Source organism: Python bivittatus, unplaced genomic scaffold (genome assembly GCF_059951505.1).
Source record: "Python bivittatus isolate LINGU-HERP-01145 unplaced genomic scaffold, Pbiv_v1 ctg000020_np1212, whole genome shotgun sequence".
NCBI classification, from domain to species: Eukaryota; Metazoa; Chordata; class Lepidosauria; order Squamata; family Pythonidae; genus Python; species Python bivittatus.
The window spans coordinates 111,417,145-111,435,995 of record NW_028277030.1 but is presented as its reverse complement, the minus strand read 5'-3'; the positions used below and the strand labels follow the sequence as shown (position 1 = coordinate 111,435,995).

Genomic DNA, 18,851 nt, shown 5'->3' with positions numbered 1-18,851 from the left:
CCTAGTGACTGTCTAGACTAGGCCCTGCAGTTTTCTTGGCAACATTTTCAGAAGTGGGTTGCCTTTGCCTTCTTCCTAGGGCTGAGAGAGAGTGACTGGCCCAAGGTCACCCAGCTAGCTTTGTACCTAAGGTGGGAGTAGAAGTCTCCCAGTTTCTAGCCTGGTGCCTTAATTAAACTGGCTCTCAACATGTATTTAGAGTGCACTTAAGTAAATGAATTCTGTTTTTCTAGTTTGACCAGTGTACAAAGCACTGTGTGAGAAATAGCACAATATGCAGACTTATAATTAACTACATAACTGTTCTGTAGAAAGAAGAAATTTAAAGTAGCAGCCAGGAAGCTTTGTAAGGTCTTGTCAGCATGGAAGATGATCTCCCAAATGTCATAGCTGCATTCATTGAACTTGGTGATGTCTTTTGCATTCTCCCAGTAGGGGTCAACTTTGTGAATCTGAGAAGATAATCTGATTGTTCACAAGTTTTCTGTATACCATCAGGCAATATTGGTTAGCAATGTGCATGCTAAATGATGCATGCGGAAATGATAGCTGAAGCATATGATTGTTGTCAGTCTTCTGATATCTTCAATGTATTTTTACTATGCATGCAATATGAGCATCTCCAAACAGAAATTGCTTACATTGACTTTGTGTCCAACCCTTTGCAGGGGTAAAACCTACTCTCTCCATGGCTTTATTTGATTTTTGTGAAGGAAAAAAAAAATCATTATATAATGACAATGTTTGCATAAATGCAATTATTTTCTCAATCACTTGTAGAATGCTTGTTTTGACTATATCAATCATTTTGAAAGGAAATAAAAGCTTCCTGTTTTGTTTTGTTTTGTTTTTTTAGAAAATCTGACTCCAAATATAATCATGTTAACTAATTTTGATTATAATTCTGGAACTGCATATTTATGTATTAGTTTTTGTCATAGTGATCCACAAATAATCTAATTCTTATTGACAAATGGTAGTAAAGCATTAAGTTATCAATTTACTAATGTACCTGAGAGGGTATTTAGAATACTTTTGGAGGTGCTAACTGGATTTAGGGATTTAGAATAGGACTTATCTGAACAGATAATTAAAGGGTACATTTTGAAGTAGAAGAACAAACTGTGAATGACATCTGAGAAGAGTTCACAAAGATATTCATAAAACTAAAACTTCTTACAAACAGCGCCCCCCCCCAATTCATGTTAAATGGGAATATGTGAAAATCATCTGTCTCAAGCACCAATTTAGATATTTACACCTATTTAGTTCCACATGATATATCATATTTCCAAATACTGAAAGTCTCACATTTAGCCAAAAGCAAGAAATACTTATTTCAGAGCTGTTACTTCCTAATAGGTTAAATGATTAATTACCAGCTAGGTACATCAACTATTAGTAACAAGAACTTTCAAAATCTGGTCCCATATTTTTCTAGAGTATACTGTTCCAAATTATGTATTATTCCTGTACAAAGCCTATGAGCTCACCAATACTACTATTGAGAAAAGGCTAATTTTGTACATTTAATGGATTCACAGCTTGTGAAATTCATAATCAGCCCTCTGGAACATGGAAGAACCTTGGGACAGAAGCAGAGTATAAACTGGGAGCCTAGAAAGAGAATCAATTGACATCCAGAGTAACTTGGATGTTTCAAGTTTTCCATTCTGACAGAAGTTAGCGGGACTAACAGGTACAAGACCCAGAGCTATTATAAATCAGCTAAATGCATAAATGAATGCCATCTAAACTTACAGCGTCCCTCAAGCTTCTATGAAATAAACATGTAAATCTTTTGAACTTTGATCTTCACCTGAGTTAATCTTTCCTCTTGCTTGTAAGCATGAGCACTTGTTTGAGCTTAAGATTCCCTACTGATTTGAGCTGGAGTCAAAGACTGAACTAATTAATTCCCATTTAGATGAAAGGAGGATGGCCAAATTTGTGAAACAACCATGCATAAATCTGCTCTGGGCAATCTATACCTCTGTGAAAAGGACTCTACCATCAGTTCCCATATGTACACATGAGTTTGGGTTTGTCTGTGAACAAGAAATATTTACCAATGGACTGCAGAACTGGAGGTTCTTTTAACCACCAGCCAGTGATAAGAAAGTGGAGGTGCCTATTGTATCCTGTAATTATTGCCTTCTCCTTAAATTGAGATAAGGATTATAGGAAAGTATGTGTTTTACTTCTTTTGAACATCTATATTTATTGGACATTGTCCAAGTTATTAGTCGTTTAGGACTGAACTGTGTAGTAGCTGAACATACAATAAACTGAATATGGAAAAAAAATTATCTTTGGCAATTGCCACATAGTTTATGAATATTTTACCTGATTCTGACATAGCATCATTCTCTAAAAGATATATATTTTCTATATAAACTTTTAATCAATAACCAAAGTAATGTTATTTCATGAGGAAAACTCTGGATTTAGATTGGCATGAATTTAAAAACTAAGTTATATTATGTCCTTTTATGTTTAAGCTTATGTTTAAGTCCTGCAATTTTTTTTGAGAACTCTTCAATAATTGATGCACAGAAGTTATTGAGATGGTCTCACTGTAAAGACAGAGCTGGGACACATTTTCTCTTCCTTGCAGCTCTCGTGGTTAATGCCAGCTTCAGAAACTATAATTTAAGCTTGTAACTTTTAAGTTTCAAGTACAACAGATTAATAAATGGCCCAATTGGCATTTTGAGGTTCCATCAGGCTGAAATAATTGTTGCCTGTGCTGGTGTTTAGCAGTTAAAAGAGACCATGGAAATCAACCGTTTGATTCTCAATTTCATACTGTGCCATACAATCAATTCTTTTTAGTCAGACTGTCTCTAGATTTACTTCTGAGCCATAGTAAAATGAGGAAGCTTTCATTAATCTTTCAGATGCTTCATATTAATGACAAGGCTCTTGCATGAACAATGTAACAGCAATTAAAAAGCCCATTAATCTGCATTACAGCTATTAAAGATGCATGTCATTAAAGGGTATGGAGTTTGATTCATTTTAGCACCCCCCAAAAAATGGAGCAATTATGGTCTGGCAATGCACTTTGTCATCAAATTAGGTTGGGGTTTTCCAGCAAATGGCTTTGCAGCATTTAGCTCCTTTCCTATTTTATTATTCATGACTGAAATGTGGAAGTCAAGACCTTTGAAATTACTTTACCTTCTTGTGGAGTGGAGATGTTCAAGGCATGTGAGCTCCCGGTACAGCCTGCCAAAGTGCAAGCCATTAGGGTTACAGCATAGTTTGCAAACGGACGCAAACCTGTCAGCAGGCCTGCAACAGAAAGAATCCATGCTGGGTGTACAATAGGCAAAGATAGCATGCAGATATATCTTAAGATAATTTAACACAACAGTGAGTCTAATTATACATTGTATGTTTATAACAGAGACAAATGTGTTGAGCTTCAGCTAAGAAATTTTGCTAGCCTCTTGAGGTTCCAGGGGGGTTTGATCTAAGCAGGACACTTCAATTTCACTTTCATCCTATTGAAATACATTGTTATTTAGATACAGGTTGTAATAACTGTTTTCAGTGTTACAGACCATTCAAGCTAGTGAAACACTATACTTTAGATATGATTTTAAAGAGGTGTGTAGAGAGTTACTGTATTAATTCCTGATGTTGTATTTTATTTTGTATCGAGCCTCCTTAGAGGTGCATAACAAATATAGTATTATTATTATTTAGTTGTTTGAAAACTATGAACAAATAAGTCTGAACGTGCAAGATAAAATTAGATTGTGCCCAGTGCCTTATCCTTGACTTCCCTTTATTAATCAGCCTGTGTACTTTATGTAGAACCTGTGCCATGCTATCTATATCTTGTACTTCAGCAGAACACAGAGGGCATCTTGTCACTTGATAAGACATTAATTGTGTGATTGCAATTAACATGCACATTTGTGTAACTATCAGCCACAGGAAAGTCTGAAGAGCCTTTCCTTACTAGAAGCACAAAGCTTCATTTAACATTTATTTCTTTAAAGTGCTTTTGCTCTGCTCTTTGTTAAACCAGCCCCCCAACTTGCAAATATCAGGACCAAGGTAATTCCTGCCTTTAAGTTTGCAATGCAAAGGTATAAGAAAAAGTTGATGGGAGGGAAAAATAAAGCCAATTCTGAAGAAGTTCTCAGTTCTTAAAAGTATAGTGCTCATTATAAACCAGGTGAGATTGAACTATTCAGGTGGCACAGATGCAAAGAATCCATAGCAAGTGTACTTAACTGTCTCTGAATGCAAACATTTTTTACTTGATTTTGAGCCAAAAAATATTTAGCTCCCTGTTGAGGCATAATTCATTTTGCCAAATCAAGCCATTATACCTGAAGATTTCTCTTATTTTCCCAAATACATTTTTGTAACCAACTTTACCAAATGCATGAATATATATACATACATACATACATACATACATACATACATACATACATACATATTTGGTGCAATTTTTGAATCAAGAAATATTTCTGAAATAGATGCTAGTATATTTTGTGCATTCCTCCCCTTTTTTGGGGGGGGGAGGGTCAATTTGTGCTGCAACTCATACCATCTCACTTGAAAAGAAATCAATGACAGATTTCTCCAGTGAGTGATAATGCCTGATTTGTATTTAAATATAGTGGGAAACGTCTAGAGGAACTAAGGCTGCTACACTACTGTCATCCATTAGGGTTTCTATCCTTAGACCAGGCTGGAATGAATTTAAACAGCCAGTAAAGTACCAAAAAAAAAAAAAAAATTAAGCTAAGAGAGGCTACAACAACAATATGTTGCACAAGAACAAGTGATTATAGATTGGAAGGTAGTTGTTCAAATACATAAGGCATAATAGTAGATTTCTGTAGCATAGGACTGCACTACTGTTTATTTAAGATGACCTATGAATACACTTTCCATCCAGGGGTATTCACTACTTCTAATTTAAAATCTTCCCTTTTACAATTCTTATGATCAATATAACAGCTGATGGGCTTCAGACTTCCAAATAATGTGCCCATATTCTCAGATTGCATAGACTGAAAAAACAAATTCCTTACAATCTAATTAGATGGTCATACAGTACTTATAATTAAATGCAAATGTAAGATACTTTATCACAGAATGCAAGGACAACTGGGCCATTGTGATTTTTTTTAAGGTTCTATTGCTTGCCTATTTTGGATTCTGGTGGAAAAGCTAACACAGCTTTCAGATTGTCAGCTGAATAGAACTGAACAGATTTGATGGCAGCAAAGCACTGAGATTTCTTCATTATTATCAACTCTGAAAAAGTAAAATGGGACCTTGCAATTGGTTTACTGTCACCTGAACTCTAAAAAGTGACCTAAAAGTTTCACTGCTATCAATTCCCCAAAATATCAAGTCACTTGTACAAATTATATACATTCCGAGTCATTTTTTTGTTCCACATTGAAACTGGATTCATAACAAAACTACCAGGTCTGTGAAATAACTTCCAAGGAATTGAGGTATCCTTCTAGATAGAGAAATCTGCTGGGACAGAATCACAAAACTATTTCAGCAGTTAAAAATTGGAGAACCCCTACCCAAAAAAACTCTTTTCTGCAACCTTCAAAAGCCGCTTCCAATCAAAGTGGATGAAATTAATTAGTGTGATTTCTTCATACTTTGAGGTAAGAAACAAAAACAGTAACAAAAACCCCAAAAGAAAAAAAGAAAAACTTAGAATTCCTCCTCCCCCAAAAACAAAACAGAAAGGAACAGAAAATCCTATTCTCTGGCTTTACCCTTGCATGTTATATAAACCTGCACACCTAGGATCACTCCCAAACAAATGAAAGGGTTTAAGTGTAACCCTCAGCTATCAAAAGGTTGCCTGAATATGCAGCAGATCCTCTACCCCTATGAGACTTATAAGTACCTGAAAGATCTATTCAGATCTGATAGGGACCTGTCCATAAGAACCAAATCATTAAAAAATGAAGAAATGAAAATTTGAGTTTTATTTTATATTCTAACAAGTGTAATTTGTTTTCTTGAAAACCGAATTATTATTTTAGAAGCCAGCACCAAACAATACTTTCTCCATCTTTCCCCTCCCTTCCTTCCTCCCTCCTTCCCTTCTTTCCTTCTTTCATTTTCCTCAGATAAACTAAAGTAAAGCTTCAAGGTTTGTCTTTCTAAACAGATATTAAATTAAATATTACTAATAATTAAATACAGCCTATTTCAATAAAATTGAAAACTTGCTTTGCATACCAAATAGGCATCATTGCTGCGTTTGAGTTCAGTTCATTGCACACTCTTAACTTTACATCCATATTTAACAAATGACATTATTCAGTTTCATGGGGTCATTGTGTCAAAATGTCTGTATTAGATTTTTAATTTACTTCCAAAGGTTTCCATCATTGGGGAGAAAAAGAGGTACCTTCAATTTACTGATTTACTATCCATAATCTACCATGTGGATTTTTTAAAGACTGCAACTTTTGGCATAATCTAATTACAAAGAGAGTGAAAGAAATTCCCTGCCTCTTGGTTTGTTAATGCAAACTGCATGCTCAATGACTTAAAAAACCATTTTTGTTTAAAAGACCAATTATATATACTGGAAATTGTTCAAATTGTTCAGAGGAGAATAAAGTTAGACGGGGGGGGGGGGACTTCAGGTCCTATTTTTTATGTTTATTCCTAGGTGAGAATTTGCATTTGATAAATTATGTAAAATAAAACTATTTGACAGATAATTGCTTCAGAAGTCATACTTTTTTTTTTTTTAACATCAATGATAATATTCTTATAAGTAGCATTTTCATATATGCTGCTTTTAACCTGAAGGCCCAAAGAATCCTTCCGCTTTCAATATCTTACAATCTATCCAATTATGATCCAAACGCTATCCAGAATATAACTATGTGGAGCTCCACACACATTGGTGGTGAGCTCCAACATGTGGGCTTTCCTGCCTAGGCCTAGCCAACATAGAATGGAGCCAAGTATTCAGGGATGGTGATTTCTGAGACATCATATCCCACACCCCAATACTCACTCAGCTCTTACAACTGATGGACAATTACACTTTATAGTAAAATTTTATAGTGAGTTTTTTTTCCTCAAACATGTTATAACATCACTCTCATGACAATGCATAATTCAATTTGCTCTGTTGTAAATTAACACGTGCATGATACCTCAGTGATGATCCCAGTAGTGGGGGCTGCCTTTATGTGCAGGATAGGCAGGCGCTGAGTATAAATTTCAGTGACTGACTGGAGCGCTGAGCAAATGAGGAAGTAATGAGAGCAGAGCAGCCAGTTCTTTAATTGAATTAAAAGCTGGGGTGACACGAATGCAGACACCTGTCCAATTACAGACAGGCCAAGGTGTTTACCATTGCTGTACAAGTGATTTGAAGATGACAGAAATCTTTCCGCCCACAGATTAACATAATGAAGGAGAACCGATTACAGCAGAAGCCAGCCAAACAGCTTGGTTGGCAGCTGAGAGAGGAAGAAAAAGTAGCTTACCAAACTACAGAGAAGAAAAATGGCATTTTTTTGATACAGCAGTTCCTGTACGTTTAAGGGTAAGTCCAGAGACCTGTGTTCTGCTGATTGCCCTTGTCATTGCAGGGGCAGGGAGGGGAAGCAACAGAAGTTTGTGACTCAGATGCGACATGGAAGCGATCCTGCAAAACCTCCCACACAGTCCATCTCATAATCACACCTGATTTTTTCAGGACTAGAGAGATGTCCTTCTTTGGACACTTTCTGCTCACTTCCCTTAGGAATAGTTAAAAAAAAAAAAACAGCTTTAAAGGGTTTAAAAGAAAAGGATCTAATGGCAAGAGTACCAAACAATTGTTAAAAAAGGCATCCAAGCAGAAGTTATTTTGAAACACAATTATTGGGACACAATCTGTATAGTAGCAAAATCAAAGCAAATCAAATTAAAAACAAGCATATTTAAATGAAATCTAAATATAATGTGTGGGTTAAACAGAACAATGAGAACATAAACAATAATTTGTGATAATAGGATCTTAATAGCACTATTTAATTCTGCAAAATAGCACATATTGGACTGGGCTAGGAGATAGGACTATAAGAAGGGGTACAGCTATTCACTTAATTTTTCTCAACAAGTTGAAAATGCTCATTATTTATATAAAAAGTCATGCAGTTAACTAATAATTGGTCTGATTCAAAATGATCAAGTGAATAGCTTACCCAGTTCAGTTCAGCCAACAAAAATCAGAGATGGGGCTACATGTAGAGAATAAGGAGGATGACCTTGACAGAGATATACGAGCTCTGTTGTCTAGGCAAAAAAGGCTGAAGCATTTTTTAAGTCCAGGACATTGAGATAACACTTGGAAGCAGCCCAGACAGATGCTCCCTAATTCACTGGAGTATAAGGAGGAGGAGGAGGTATAGCACAATCAGACTTGCAAGATTCTGTTATTATAGCTAATCTCAATAAAAGTATCAACGCAGACTTCTCACTAAAGGCACAAATGACCAGGCTCAAATTATCCTACTTCAGATACATTATGCAAAGACCTAGCTCTCTAGAGAATCCTCTGATGCTGGGAAAGGTGGAAGGAAAGAGAAGAAGAGGACAACCAGCAGTAAGATGGATGGACTCAGTTACAGTGGTGATGGGTGTATCATCAGAAGACCTGAAAGACCAGGTTAGGGAGAGATTGTCATGGAGAAAATCTATCTACTGTATGTGGTTGTTAAGATTCAACACTGACTTGATGGCACATAATCAATCAATCAATCAATCAATCAATCAATCAATCAAATAAACTAGTTTTAGCCATCCTGGGGGTTGATTTCATGGTCTGATCTACCTAATGGGGACAACACTGTGAGAGATTCTTTGAAGCAAGAAGTTATTATCCAGACTTAGGTACTCTTCTACCATGTTCCCAGAGCTTAAATTTGCAAAGGAGACAATTGCAGGAGTCATAATGGCTTTTGTAGCCAGTGGTATCAGTTAACACCAAGGGAAGTGGGAAGTGATGTTCCAGTAACCTTCAGCCTCTACTGTTTCTTCCCAGCAACCCTGAACACTGGTGCTTCTGCACACTGGTGCTTCTTTTTTAGGAAAGGAACATTGGCAGAGAGGGCCTGCCAAATAATCCCTTAGGTATTTGCAGGAGCAACGGATGTACCTGGGCATGAAGAAGATATTCACCCCCCCACATTTTTGAGGGCCAACATCTAGTGACATGATATCATCTAGTTTATCACGGTGAAATCACAGAATGAAAACAGGAGCACAATACCCATATCAGTCTATTTTTGATCCATGTCAGTTTGTTCTACGTGTTCCATTCAATTTCTGCATCAACCCAGTATTTTTCAAAAGAGACATATACAGACATTTGGATTTTTTACACACATTTTTATAAAAGGCACATTTTATGTGCAATGTTTGAGCCAAAAACTGCATGGCAGAATTTGGAGAAATGCACATTCCGGTGATACTTTCCTAAATTACTCCAGGGAATGTGCATTAAGTCCATTCATTTAAAAATGCACACCAACTGGAATTCTTCCTCACATGTGGTGAAGAAACAGTACAAATGCTTCCAAAGGAATGGTATATTTAGACTATAAATGCATGCACATTAAAATAGAAAATGAAAAGTGTCACTTGGCTTCAGAAGAGACATTTTCCTCTTCCTTTGAAAGGCCACCTCAAACATATCAGGGTACAACAAAATCAGTGCAGTTCTATATAATGTTGCAGTGTCATCCCTACATTCAGTAGAATTAAATACCTAAAGATCATCCATTATAAATTAAATAGCTCCTTCTGATGTATTCTAAAACCATGCAAATGTCACATTTAGATATTTGATTGATCCATTTGCTGGATGCAGATAGCTGAAATGTATTGTTGCTTCTCTTTTCTTTATCCTACCATACTGTGGTAAGTGAATCACACTTTTTCAGTGTTAAGCGTTAATGCAAAACGCATTAGCGCTTAGTGGTGAGATCTCCGGATCAGCTGGTGCCAAAGAGCTTAATAGAGATGCCAACACTCCTGCATTACATGGGATCCTAACACTTTGAAAACATCAATAATGCTTACTTTATGCTTATTGAATGCACTTTCAAAGTGCTCCTTTCCATCACTAGAAGATTAGAGGCAACTTCTATGATGCCACTCTTGACCCTGCTCTGACACTGTATCTTCTGCTGCATTTACATTAGATTATCTGATAGCGCAAAAGCTATGGCCAGAGAATCCAATTTTCCTTTTATGCTAAAGCTGACTTTATGTTTGTGCAGCTGAGACAAAAAGACTAAGACTGTTACGGTAGAATCAGTAAAAATCAAAATGTTGTTAGATTTTTAAGATTTGTCAGTTGGAACTTCAAAGGTGATGGATTGGTATGTGTGTGTGAGCTTTTGAGTCAGTTTTGACTCCTGGTGACTGCCTGGACAAGTCCCTGCAGTTTTCTTGGCAAGTGGTTTGCCATTGCCTTCTTCCTAGGGCTGGGACAATGACTGGCCCAAGGTCACCCAGTTGGCTTTGTGCCTAAAGCAGGGCTAGAACTCGCGGTCTCCCAGTTTCTAGCCTAGTGCCTTAACCACTACACCAAAGTGGCTCTCTGATGGATTGGTATACATAAATGTAAAGAGTCAAGAGAGTTAAATTCTTCCAGAATGCTTGGGACTTATTCAAAACCACTCTAGAATGCATATAGCAGATCAGAAAGCTACTACTGAGACCAAACACTGACAACAAAGCTTTTAGAAAAAGAAGAAATCTTTAGAAGATTGAAATGGTATCCACCACCCCACCACCCACTCCCAGAGGAGGAGGAGGAGGAGAGGAAGAGGAAGAGAAAGAAGAACTTCAACAGAAGAAATGGAAGAACATAACAATGGATTCAAAGAATGACACCTTCTTGACAGAGCTGTGCGGTGTTTCAGACTCAAAGGCAAAAAGGTGCTTTGGAGCACAGGCTACACAGGGATATACCTGTCGGCAACTCCTTAAATCAAACTCATTTATCTCTGGGATTGAGCTGCAGCTGTGGATGAGAGTTGCCCAATTCTATATAAAGATGCAGCTGACCTAACAATGAACAACCAAGAAAGAAATCTTGCAATTATCAATTAAATGCTTTATCAGAAACCTGATCTGCCCAATAAAGTTGTCTGTTATAGTTCTTCCCTGCTCAGAAGTTGAGATTGGAGAATACTGAGATAGGAAGGAAAACAAAAACAAAAAAACCCCCCAGCACTGGGCATTTGTAATATTAGAGAACCTCATAGCAAATCTCATTCTCTGCAGTTGGTAATCTGTGGACCTCTCAGATCTTTTGCTGTCCTCCTAGAGAGTGTCCTTTAACTCTGTCAAATGGATCAATGTGTAATCTGGGAAGTATGAACTGCCTGATATCTCCAAATTATTAGAATTATTTTTCATTCTACAACTGATAAGGATTGTAGAGTACATAAAGTTATGTCTTTTGTAAATATAGAAATCAAAGATTATTTCCTGACACTTTCTGAGTTTACACATTTGAGAAAATGTTACAGGAAATATCTTCTCAGTAAATGTATCAGTCACATTTTCTGCACTGAAGAATGTATTTTTTGCTGAGAATATCACTTAAAAGTGGGTAGAAGCTGGCACACTGATGGCATAGCATATGAAATTATTTTACTCCTAATTTTCTAGTGTGTCCTCATGTAAGGAGAGCAGAATACTGCATCTTCCACACAATACCGTAGGCAAAATCAGAGAAAAGTTACAATACTTCCATTGTACTAGCGATTAGAGTGATTGCAGCATACAAAAGAGATGGGATGGGGACTTTCTAACTTCGACAATCAAAGGAAAGATTTAACAGAGGATAGCAACTGAGCTTTGTTCATAGCCAGTGATGGCTCACAACCAGGATATCAAAGCTCTGGCTGTCCCTTCTTCAAAGGTAGGCTTTAATACTGAGACTTGATGCTCCCTACTTTGTTACCTTTTCTATTATCCTTTCCAATGGGTTACAATGAATTATAATTTTGTTCTTCCCTGCTTTGATCTTTTTCCTTGACAAATTGTGTCTCTTTCAGGAAGATTACAATGCAACTGTGTGATATTGTTCCCACTGTCTGACCCAGATCAGCCTGGTAAAAGGCACCCAGAAGGGCCATACTAACCTCCTGGTACCATACAGGGGTTGGGGTGGGGGGTGACAAGCTGTTTTCTGTTCTATTCTGATCCTGAACTCCTGTGTAATTTTTACAACTGTTTTATTGGATTTTTAAGTAATTGTATTGAACTTTAAAAATTTAATTTCCTTTTAAAAAAAAAAATAGTCTCATCTCTCCTTTAGCATTGTTGATTAAAGAGAAAATGCAAAATAGTGCAAGTCATTACCTAGATATTGTAGTGATTGTTTTTTTAAAAGACATTTAGTTAAATTTTATAGTATTACAGTATTATTTTGATGTACTTCACCCTGATAGTTTTATAGCAAATAGTAATATAAAACCTCCTATATAAACATAAACCAGGTAGCCTGAGTTATTTCAGTCCAGAAATGAAGTCATTCAATGAACTGTATTTGCATAGACATCAGAAATGTTGAAACAGGGTACAACTAGTAGGATGCAAGTATCTGCGTGGAGGAAAGGAAATAAATGTGAGAATTTTGATTTGGCAATACCGATTGTTAGAATGTGTATTAGATAACACAATGGTAAATATTGAGCACCAAGCAGGAAAAGCTTTTTTCCACCTGCCTGGCTGCAGATCTATTTCACTGAGGCTTGAAATCTCATTTGCAAAAGAAGCAAAGTTCAGGTTAAGAAACGTCCAGGAAAAGTATTCAGGAAAGTCATTACCCCCTTTGGCATACAGGCATGTGACTCTTCAGCAGATACTGTATACCCATACATGTAGGACTTGCTAGAATCACTGCATACAAATGCAACCACTGTTGTGTTTCAATCCCAATTTCATTTGTCCTTCACTCTTATCTCAGAACAGCTGAAATTCATTTAAAGATTGGATAAAAAGTACTTTACCTGATGAAGGAAGAAGGTAACAAGAAGATAATTTAGACCACATTATGTCCCAATATCACCAACTAGATGGCCAAGAGAAGCCCACAAGCGGAATATGAATTAAACAGGATCCTTGCATTTGTGCTGTTGAATAACTGGTATTCAGAGGTATGCTTGTGGGCTTCTCTAAGTCATCTAGTAGCTGGGTACATGTAACTATCATAACTAGTAGTTACTGATAGCCTTCCTTTCTACGGATCTGTCTAATCATCTTTTAAAGCCACCTAAGTTGGTGGCTGTCATTACATCTTATGATAGCAGATTCCATGACTGAAATACATGTTGTATGAGGTATTTCTGAATCTCTCTTCATGTTGCCTGCACTTTGCTGGCACTATGCACAGCCATTAATAAACATCAGCTACCAAAAAATCCATGTGATTGCTTTTCAATTATAGTTTGCACATTATTTTTTTAAATGCAGAAATAGTGCATCTATTTGTATCTCACACTGCAAATCTCTGTTTTCAGAAATATCTCTGAAGTTCATTAAGTCTAAACCCGAAATATGAAACATTAAATATACATAAAAAATTAAAGCATTTCCTTTCTTATTATCACTTTTGAGAAGATGCTGAATAAAGAAAGGAAACCCAGCATGTATTTTAGTGTTTTCAGCCTTGTAAGATAAACCTTTCAGGAGCTTCATATGAGTATCTTTCTACTGCTAAGAGGATAACAAGAAGCAAGTACGGAAGATCTAAGTTGGTGATACATTTCCAAAAGGAAATGCAGAATAAAAAAGGCAAACCATAGTTTTTTACTTCAAAAATAGCTACTATCTTTTCAATGTTAGAAAATACAGTTCCCACATATATGATTTGCAGCCTTTTCCTTTGCAATAATAAAATGTATTTTCAGGCTAAAATAATCTTCTCCATCAAGGAAACAAATGTTTCTAATACAGGTAATCCTACCCGTATGGTTTCCTGATTTATTGGCACAACCTGAGTTAACAACCAACAGAATTTCAGTTCCTCTGAGATTTTCCCTGTCCACCACATTAACTCACATGTTAGTAGGCGGTCACCTATCTAACACATTTCCAAGCACCTGCAGGCCTGACCAGCTGTGCAAATTGCTTTGCAATCAACCTGCTAAGGCAGGCAAAAGGAGAAATCTTAGAACTGCTAAAATTTAACCAACTCTTTATTTATAAATAAATAAATAAATAAATACACACACACACACACACACATACATATACACACACACATAATACATACACACACACACACACACAAATGCCTAAATCCTACTTACAAGGTTTCCTTTACAGTGTAGGAAGAAGCATTATTAGAAACTCTCAGAGGCACTGTGCATATAGCATGGAAAGCTGTATGTAGATAAGCCACATTATGGTTTGTTCATTATAAAATCTTATACATAACAGATTTGGGGATTTTAAAAGGGGCACATGAGGGTTTACAACATTTAAAAAATGGGGAGAAGTGCAACCACATGGCAGATTAAAAATGAAACATCCTCAGTGAAAGCCCTACTCCATGGAATTGAGGGCCTGTCAGATTCACTATGTGTAATGGATGGCATGAGCAGGGAAGATTCTGGAATGGAAGTTCAAGGTTGTCAGGAGGGGGGAGAGGCATTCCAGAGCAAGAGCCTCCTCACCCCGCAACAAGAGTGTTGGAAGATGAAGAGGATGAGGATGGCCCCTCCCTGGAGTCTCATGGGGTATATCCACTAGTTGCTTTAGCATAGGTTTAGTCTAATTTAGTCTGGTGAGATTCTGTCTGTTGGGTGTGAGCTAATAAAAGAACTGAACTGCACTGGATTGCCTCGTTGTTCTTGGGCTGAACCTGACATCAATCTTGCCAGACTAAAGCAATCTTTATTTAGTCTAAATAAATCTTGCCTATGTTAAAGCAACTAGTGGATATACCCCGTGAGACTCTAGGGGGGGGGCATCCTCATCCTCTTCGTCTTCCCACACTCTTGTTGCAGGCTGAGGAGGCGCTTGTTCTGGAATGCCCCTCCCCCCTCCTGACAACCTTGAATTTCCATTCCAGAATCTTCCCCGCTTATGCCATCCATTACACTATGCCAGACCAAGAAAGTCTGATTGGGCTTTGCTTCCTTCCCACTCCTGTGAAACTAAGGAGGTGTCTGTCTGAGTTGTTTCCTTCTCCCCTCAGCTTGTTTTGGAGCTGAGTTGTGTTTCTTGCTTCATCACTCTGGCAATAGATCTGGTTTATCTCCAACAAAGTAATCTTTACTGTCTACAGGAATACCCGGTCTCTTTTTGAAGCAGATGCTATGGCATGGACCTAACCACATATTACTCCCTGGTGGCCTTCACCAACGAGGGGAGATATGGATTTAATAAACAGGTGGTCAGCTTTGAATACTGAAGATCTTGTCCACTTCCTCAGGAGTTACAGTTTCAAACCGGTCCCAGCTAACCACATAAAAGCTTCTGTAACCTCACTAGAACTTGCCTAATCATAATCCAACTCTGAGTAAATCTGCAGGTGATCCTATAACTCATCCCTCTCATGCAGGGTATGGGTCATGTTGAAGAGGGCTGTTGGGTGGCAACATGAGGAGAAAAATAACTATACCATAATGTAATCCCTAAATGCTAACCAGGAAGATTCCAAATCACTTTCCCAGAGCAAGAGCATTGCACCTAAAAAAAAAGTTCTTTGGGAATATGGATATTTGAACATTGTTCTTTCCAAGCAGTTGTGGAAGATTGAGACTTAGAAATTCTAGGATAAAACTTACCATCTGGAAGGACTCATTGCTGGAAACAATGTCTATCCTCAGTATATTCCTGTGATTGGCTGCCTCTCTAGTATTGAAGTGTTAATATTTCTTGGACTTAAGCCTGATTGGTACTCTTTTTGGTACCTTCTGGTGGATGGAACTCTTGTTGCTGACTTGGTTAAATCTTGGACTATTACAAACTACCTTTCTGCTTAATTCTTTGTTTGCTGGTGGACTTTTAAAAAATAGTTTGCCCACCAAGCTTCACCTACCTTTTAAACATAGGGCTCTTCAGCAAACACAGACACAAGGATCCTTGTGTAGAAAATATAACAACCTTGTTGGACAATATTGGAGATGAAGGGGTTGCCAGAAAGTCACTTCCGTGGGCTTTCTTTGTTTGTTCCACAGGTAGCAAAGTAGTGTTTCACAATACAAGATCTGTTGACTAACTGTCTATCATAAAGCTTACATTGTGAAGGAGGTTCAAAAATCCAAGATAAAAGAAAAGGATCCGTGCTATTGCTTCTTTCCCATAAGGCACATGGAAAAAGCATCAGACGCATCTTTACTTGTAGGAGAATACACAATAAAGTGAGAGGAATGCATCATATCATCCCTGAGTCTAGAAGTACCGTGTTTGTGAGGAATGAGAATTTATTAGCTATGGTAGAATGTTATGTGATATACAGTAGATAGATAGATAGATAGATAGATAGATAGATAGATAGATAGATAGATGATAGATAGATAGATAGATAGATAGATAGATAGATAGATAGATAGATAGATAATTTGTGTAGGTATGAATGAACGAATGATGGAGACCCATGGGAGACAGTTGCAGAAATTATTCGTTACTTTGACTGGGTTCACACATTCCACTAAACCATGTTTACTTTATCTGGCTTCGTACAATAGGTGAACCCATTCAATTTTGGTCTGTTCATCAAATAATGGTTCAATAAGTTGTGTGTGTTCTCATTTTTCTCTTCCTTACTTGCGTAGGATGCTCGGTCATGGCCTCCTCTGTTGTGAGAATGGAATGGGTGTAGGTGTGTGGAGGGCACAAGATCTGAAGCCCCAAGGCAAGATATCTGCTATAGTTCTTAGAAGAGAAGTGTGGCAATATGATTAGTTTTCTGGGTATTGTAAAACTACTTTTTTGTGCTCCCATTTTATACAGTCAATCTTGTTTCCATGATTTCCTATCATTGGATAATGTTGTTAAAGACTGACATGGTATTAAGACATTGAGGTCATGGATAATGAACAACTACATACAGAGGCTTCCATTTTTGCTTCCAAAGCATTCCCCCCCCCCCCCCGGCTTTTCTTTTTTCTTTTTGCTTCATACCAACTCTGGTTTGAAACTCACAGGAAATTCAATGACATTCTGCAGAACAGATGTCCAGTTTTTCTTTATATTCTAGCTAATGGTTAAAAAATAAAGCACATTTCTTTAATGTCACCTAATTTCAAACTTATTTGTCTGATTGCCAAAAATGATGACTGATACATTTTAAACCAAGAACACAATCAATGAGGAAGAGTGAGCAATAAATAGAAAATGCTGATGTTTGTTCAGAATTATCTTGGAGATATCAGAACTGTCATTCTCCAAATATTTGTGCTGACAAAAGTCTGTTCATGTGAATTTAAGCAAACAGCAAGTAAAACTGGTATAATCAGGTAGCTGAAGTGAAAAGTCCTTGAAAAACATTCAGTTGACCATAATGCTTTCAAAGGAGGTCTAGCTTCAACCTTTTTAACTTGATTTTTGCCAGCTCTCTAAATCAATAAGAAATTGCATCATTTACTTTAAATCTACCACTAGCCAAAACAACTCCTTGAAATTTAAAGCTGTACATATTTTAGTAGAGCTACACAAATTATATCCTTTCATACACACCAAAGGAAAGTTAACATACTAATTTCTACCACCATCCCTTATTTAAACCACATTTATTTTTAACAGCTGTCTAAAAAAATTGTGGAGTAAAACAATTGATAAGCTTGCAGGAGATTAAATAGATTGATTGAATTCTACTTTTGGTCTGAAAAGGACATTCAAGATGACTTACAGGTTTGAAATTCATTCTGAAAAACGAACAAATAAAGCTTACATTATTTCAAAAAGACTAAATCCCACCAAAGAAAGTTCCTTCCTCAATTCCAAGGGACTGAACACTAGACCATTCCTATTTTATTCTTCATTTTAATATATAGGGAATAATGGGTGTCCCATTGCTCTATGTTTTTAGTAAAAACAGAGGTTTAAAATTAGTAGAGCCCTTGACGATGATGGCCTACTGGTTCTATGAATACCTTCAATTTTGCTGAAAAGTTATTGGAAACAGCATGCTGGATCAAATAAACTGTCCTTATTCTTTGCTATTCCCTCATTTGCTTAACTTATATCAAGGTTTGCTTCAACCACTATGTTACATTCCTTTTTTATTTTCTCTGTTTCTTTCTGCCAAACTGACAAGCCTGAGCATCATGTCAACAGGGCCAGATATTCAGGATCAGCTTTTACACTCCACTGAAATGAAGAAAAAAGTCTCTTGCTACCTGCATGCCTCAGACCCTTAACACAGCCAGAATAGCACCGTGTCATGTATTGACAATACAGCAAGCCCTGTGCACTCATCAGAAAACTGCATCAATAACTTCCATCAAACATTTTTCAGATTCTTTTTGGGAAACCTGTTCCCCTTTCAGTAAATATGGAAACATAAAAATATAACATGTTTCTTTTCCAGCAAAATAATACGATCCTCTAAAGCAGAAACTGTTATAAACAAGCACATAATTCCTGGAGTCCAGTGACATCAGACTTATTTGCTGAAATATTCTATCTTCTATCTATCTATCTATCTATCTATCTATCTATCTATCTATCTATCTATCTATCTATCTCTGTCTGTCTGTCTGTCTGTCTGTCTGTCTGTCTTTCTAATCTACATACCTACCTAATTTGCCTAACAAAAGACCCATGATCTTTCTGAGATCTTGGGAAATTTAGTAGACACTTAG

At 36.9% G+C, this 18,851-nt stretch overlaps 1 protein-coding gene across 1 annotated transcript in view; it reads right to left on the bottom strand.

Annotated features, from left to right (window-relative positions):
* Nucleotides 1-18,851, bottom strand: part of USH2A (usherin) — a 484,310-nt gene that overhangs the window by 305,337 nt on the left and 160,122 nt on the right. Inside the window, 1 exon segment of the mRNA XM_088132494.1 lies at nt 3,184-3,297. Coding sequence (XP_087988620.1) covers nt 3,184-3,297 — 114 coding nt within the window.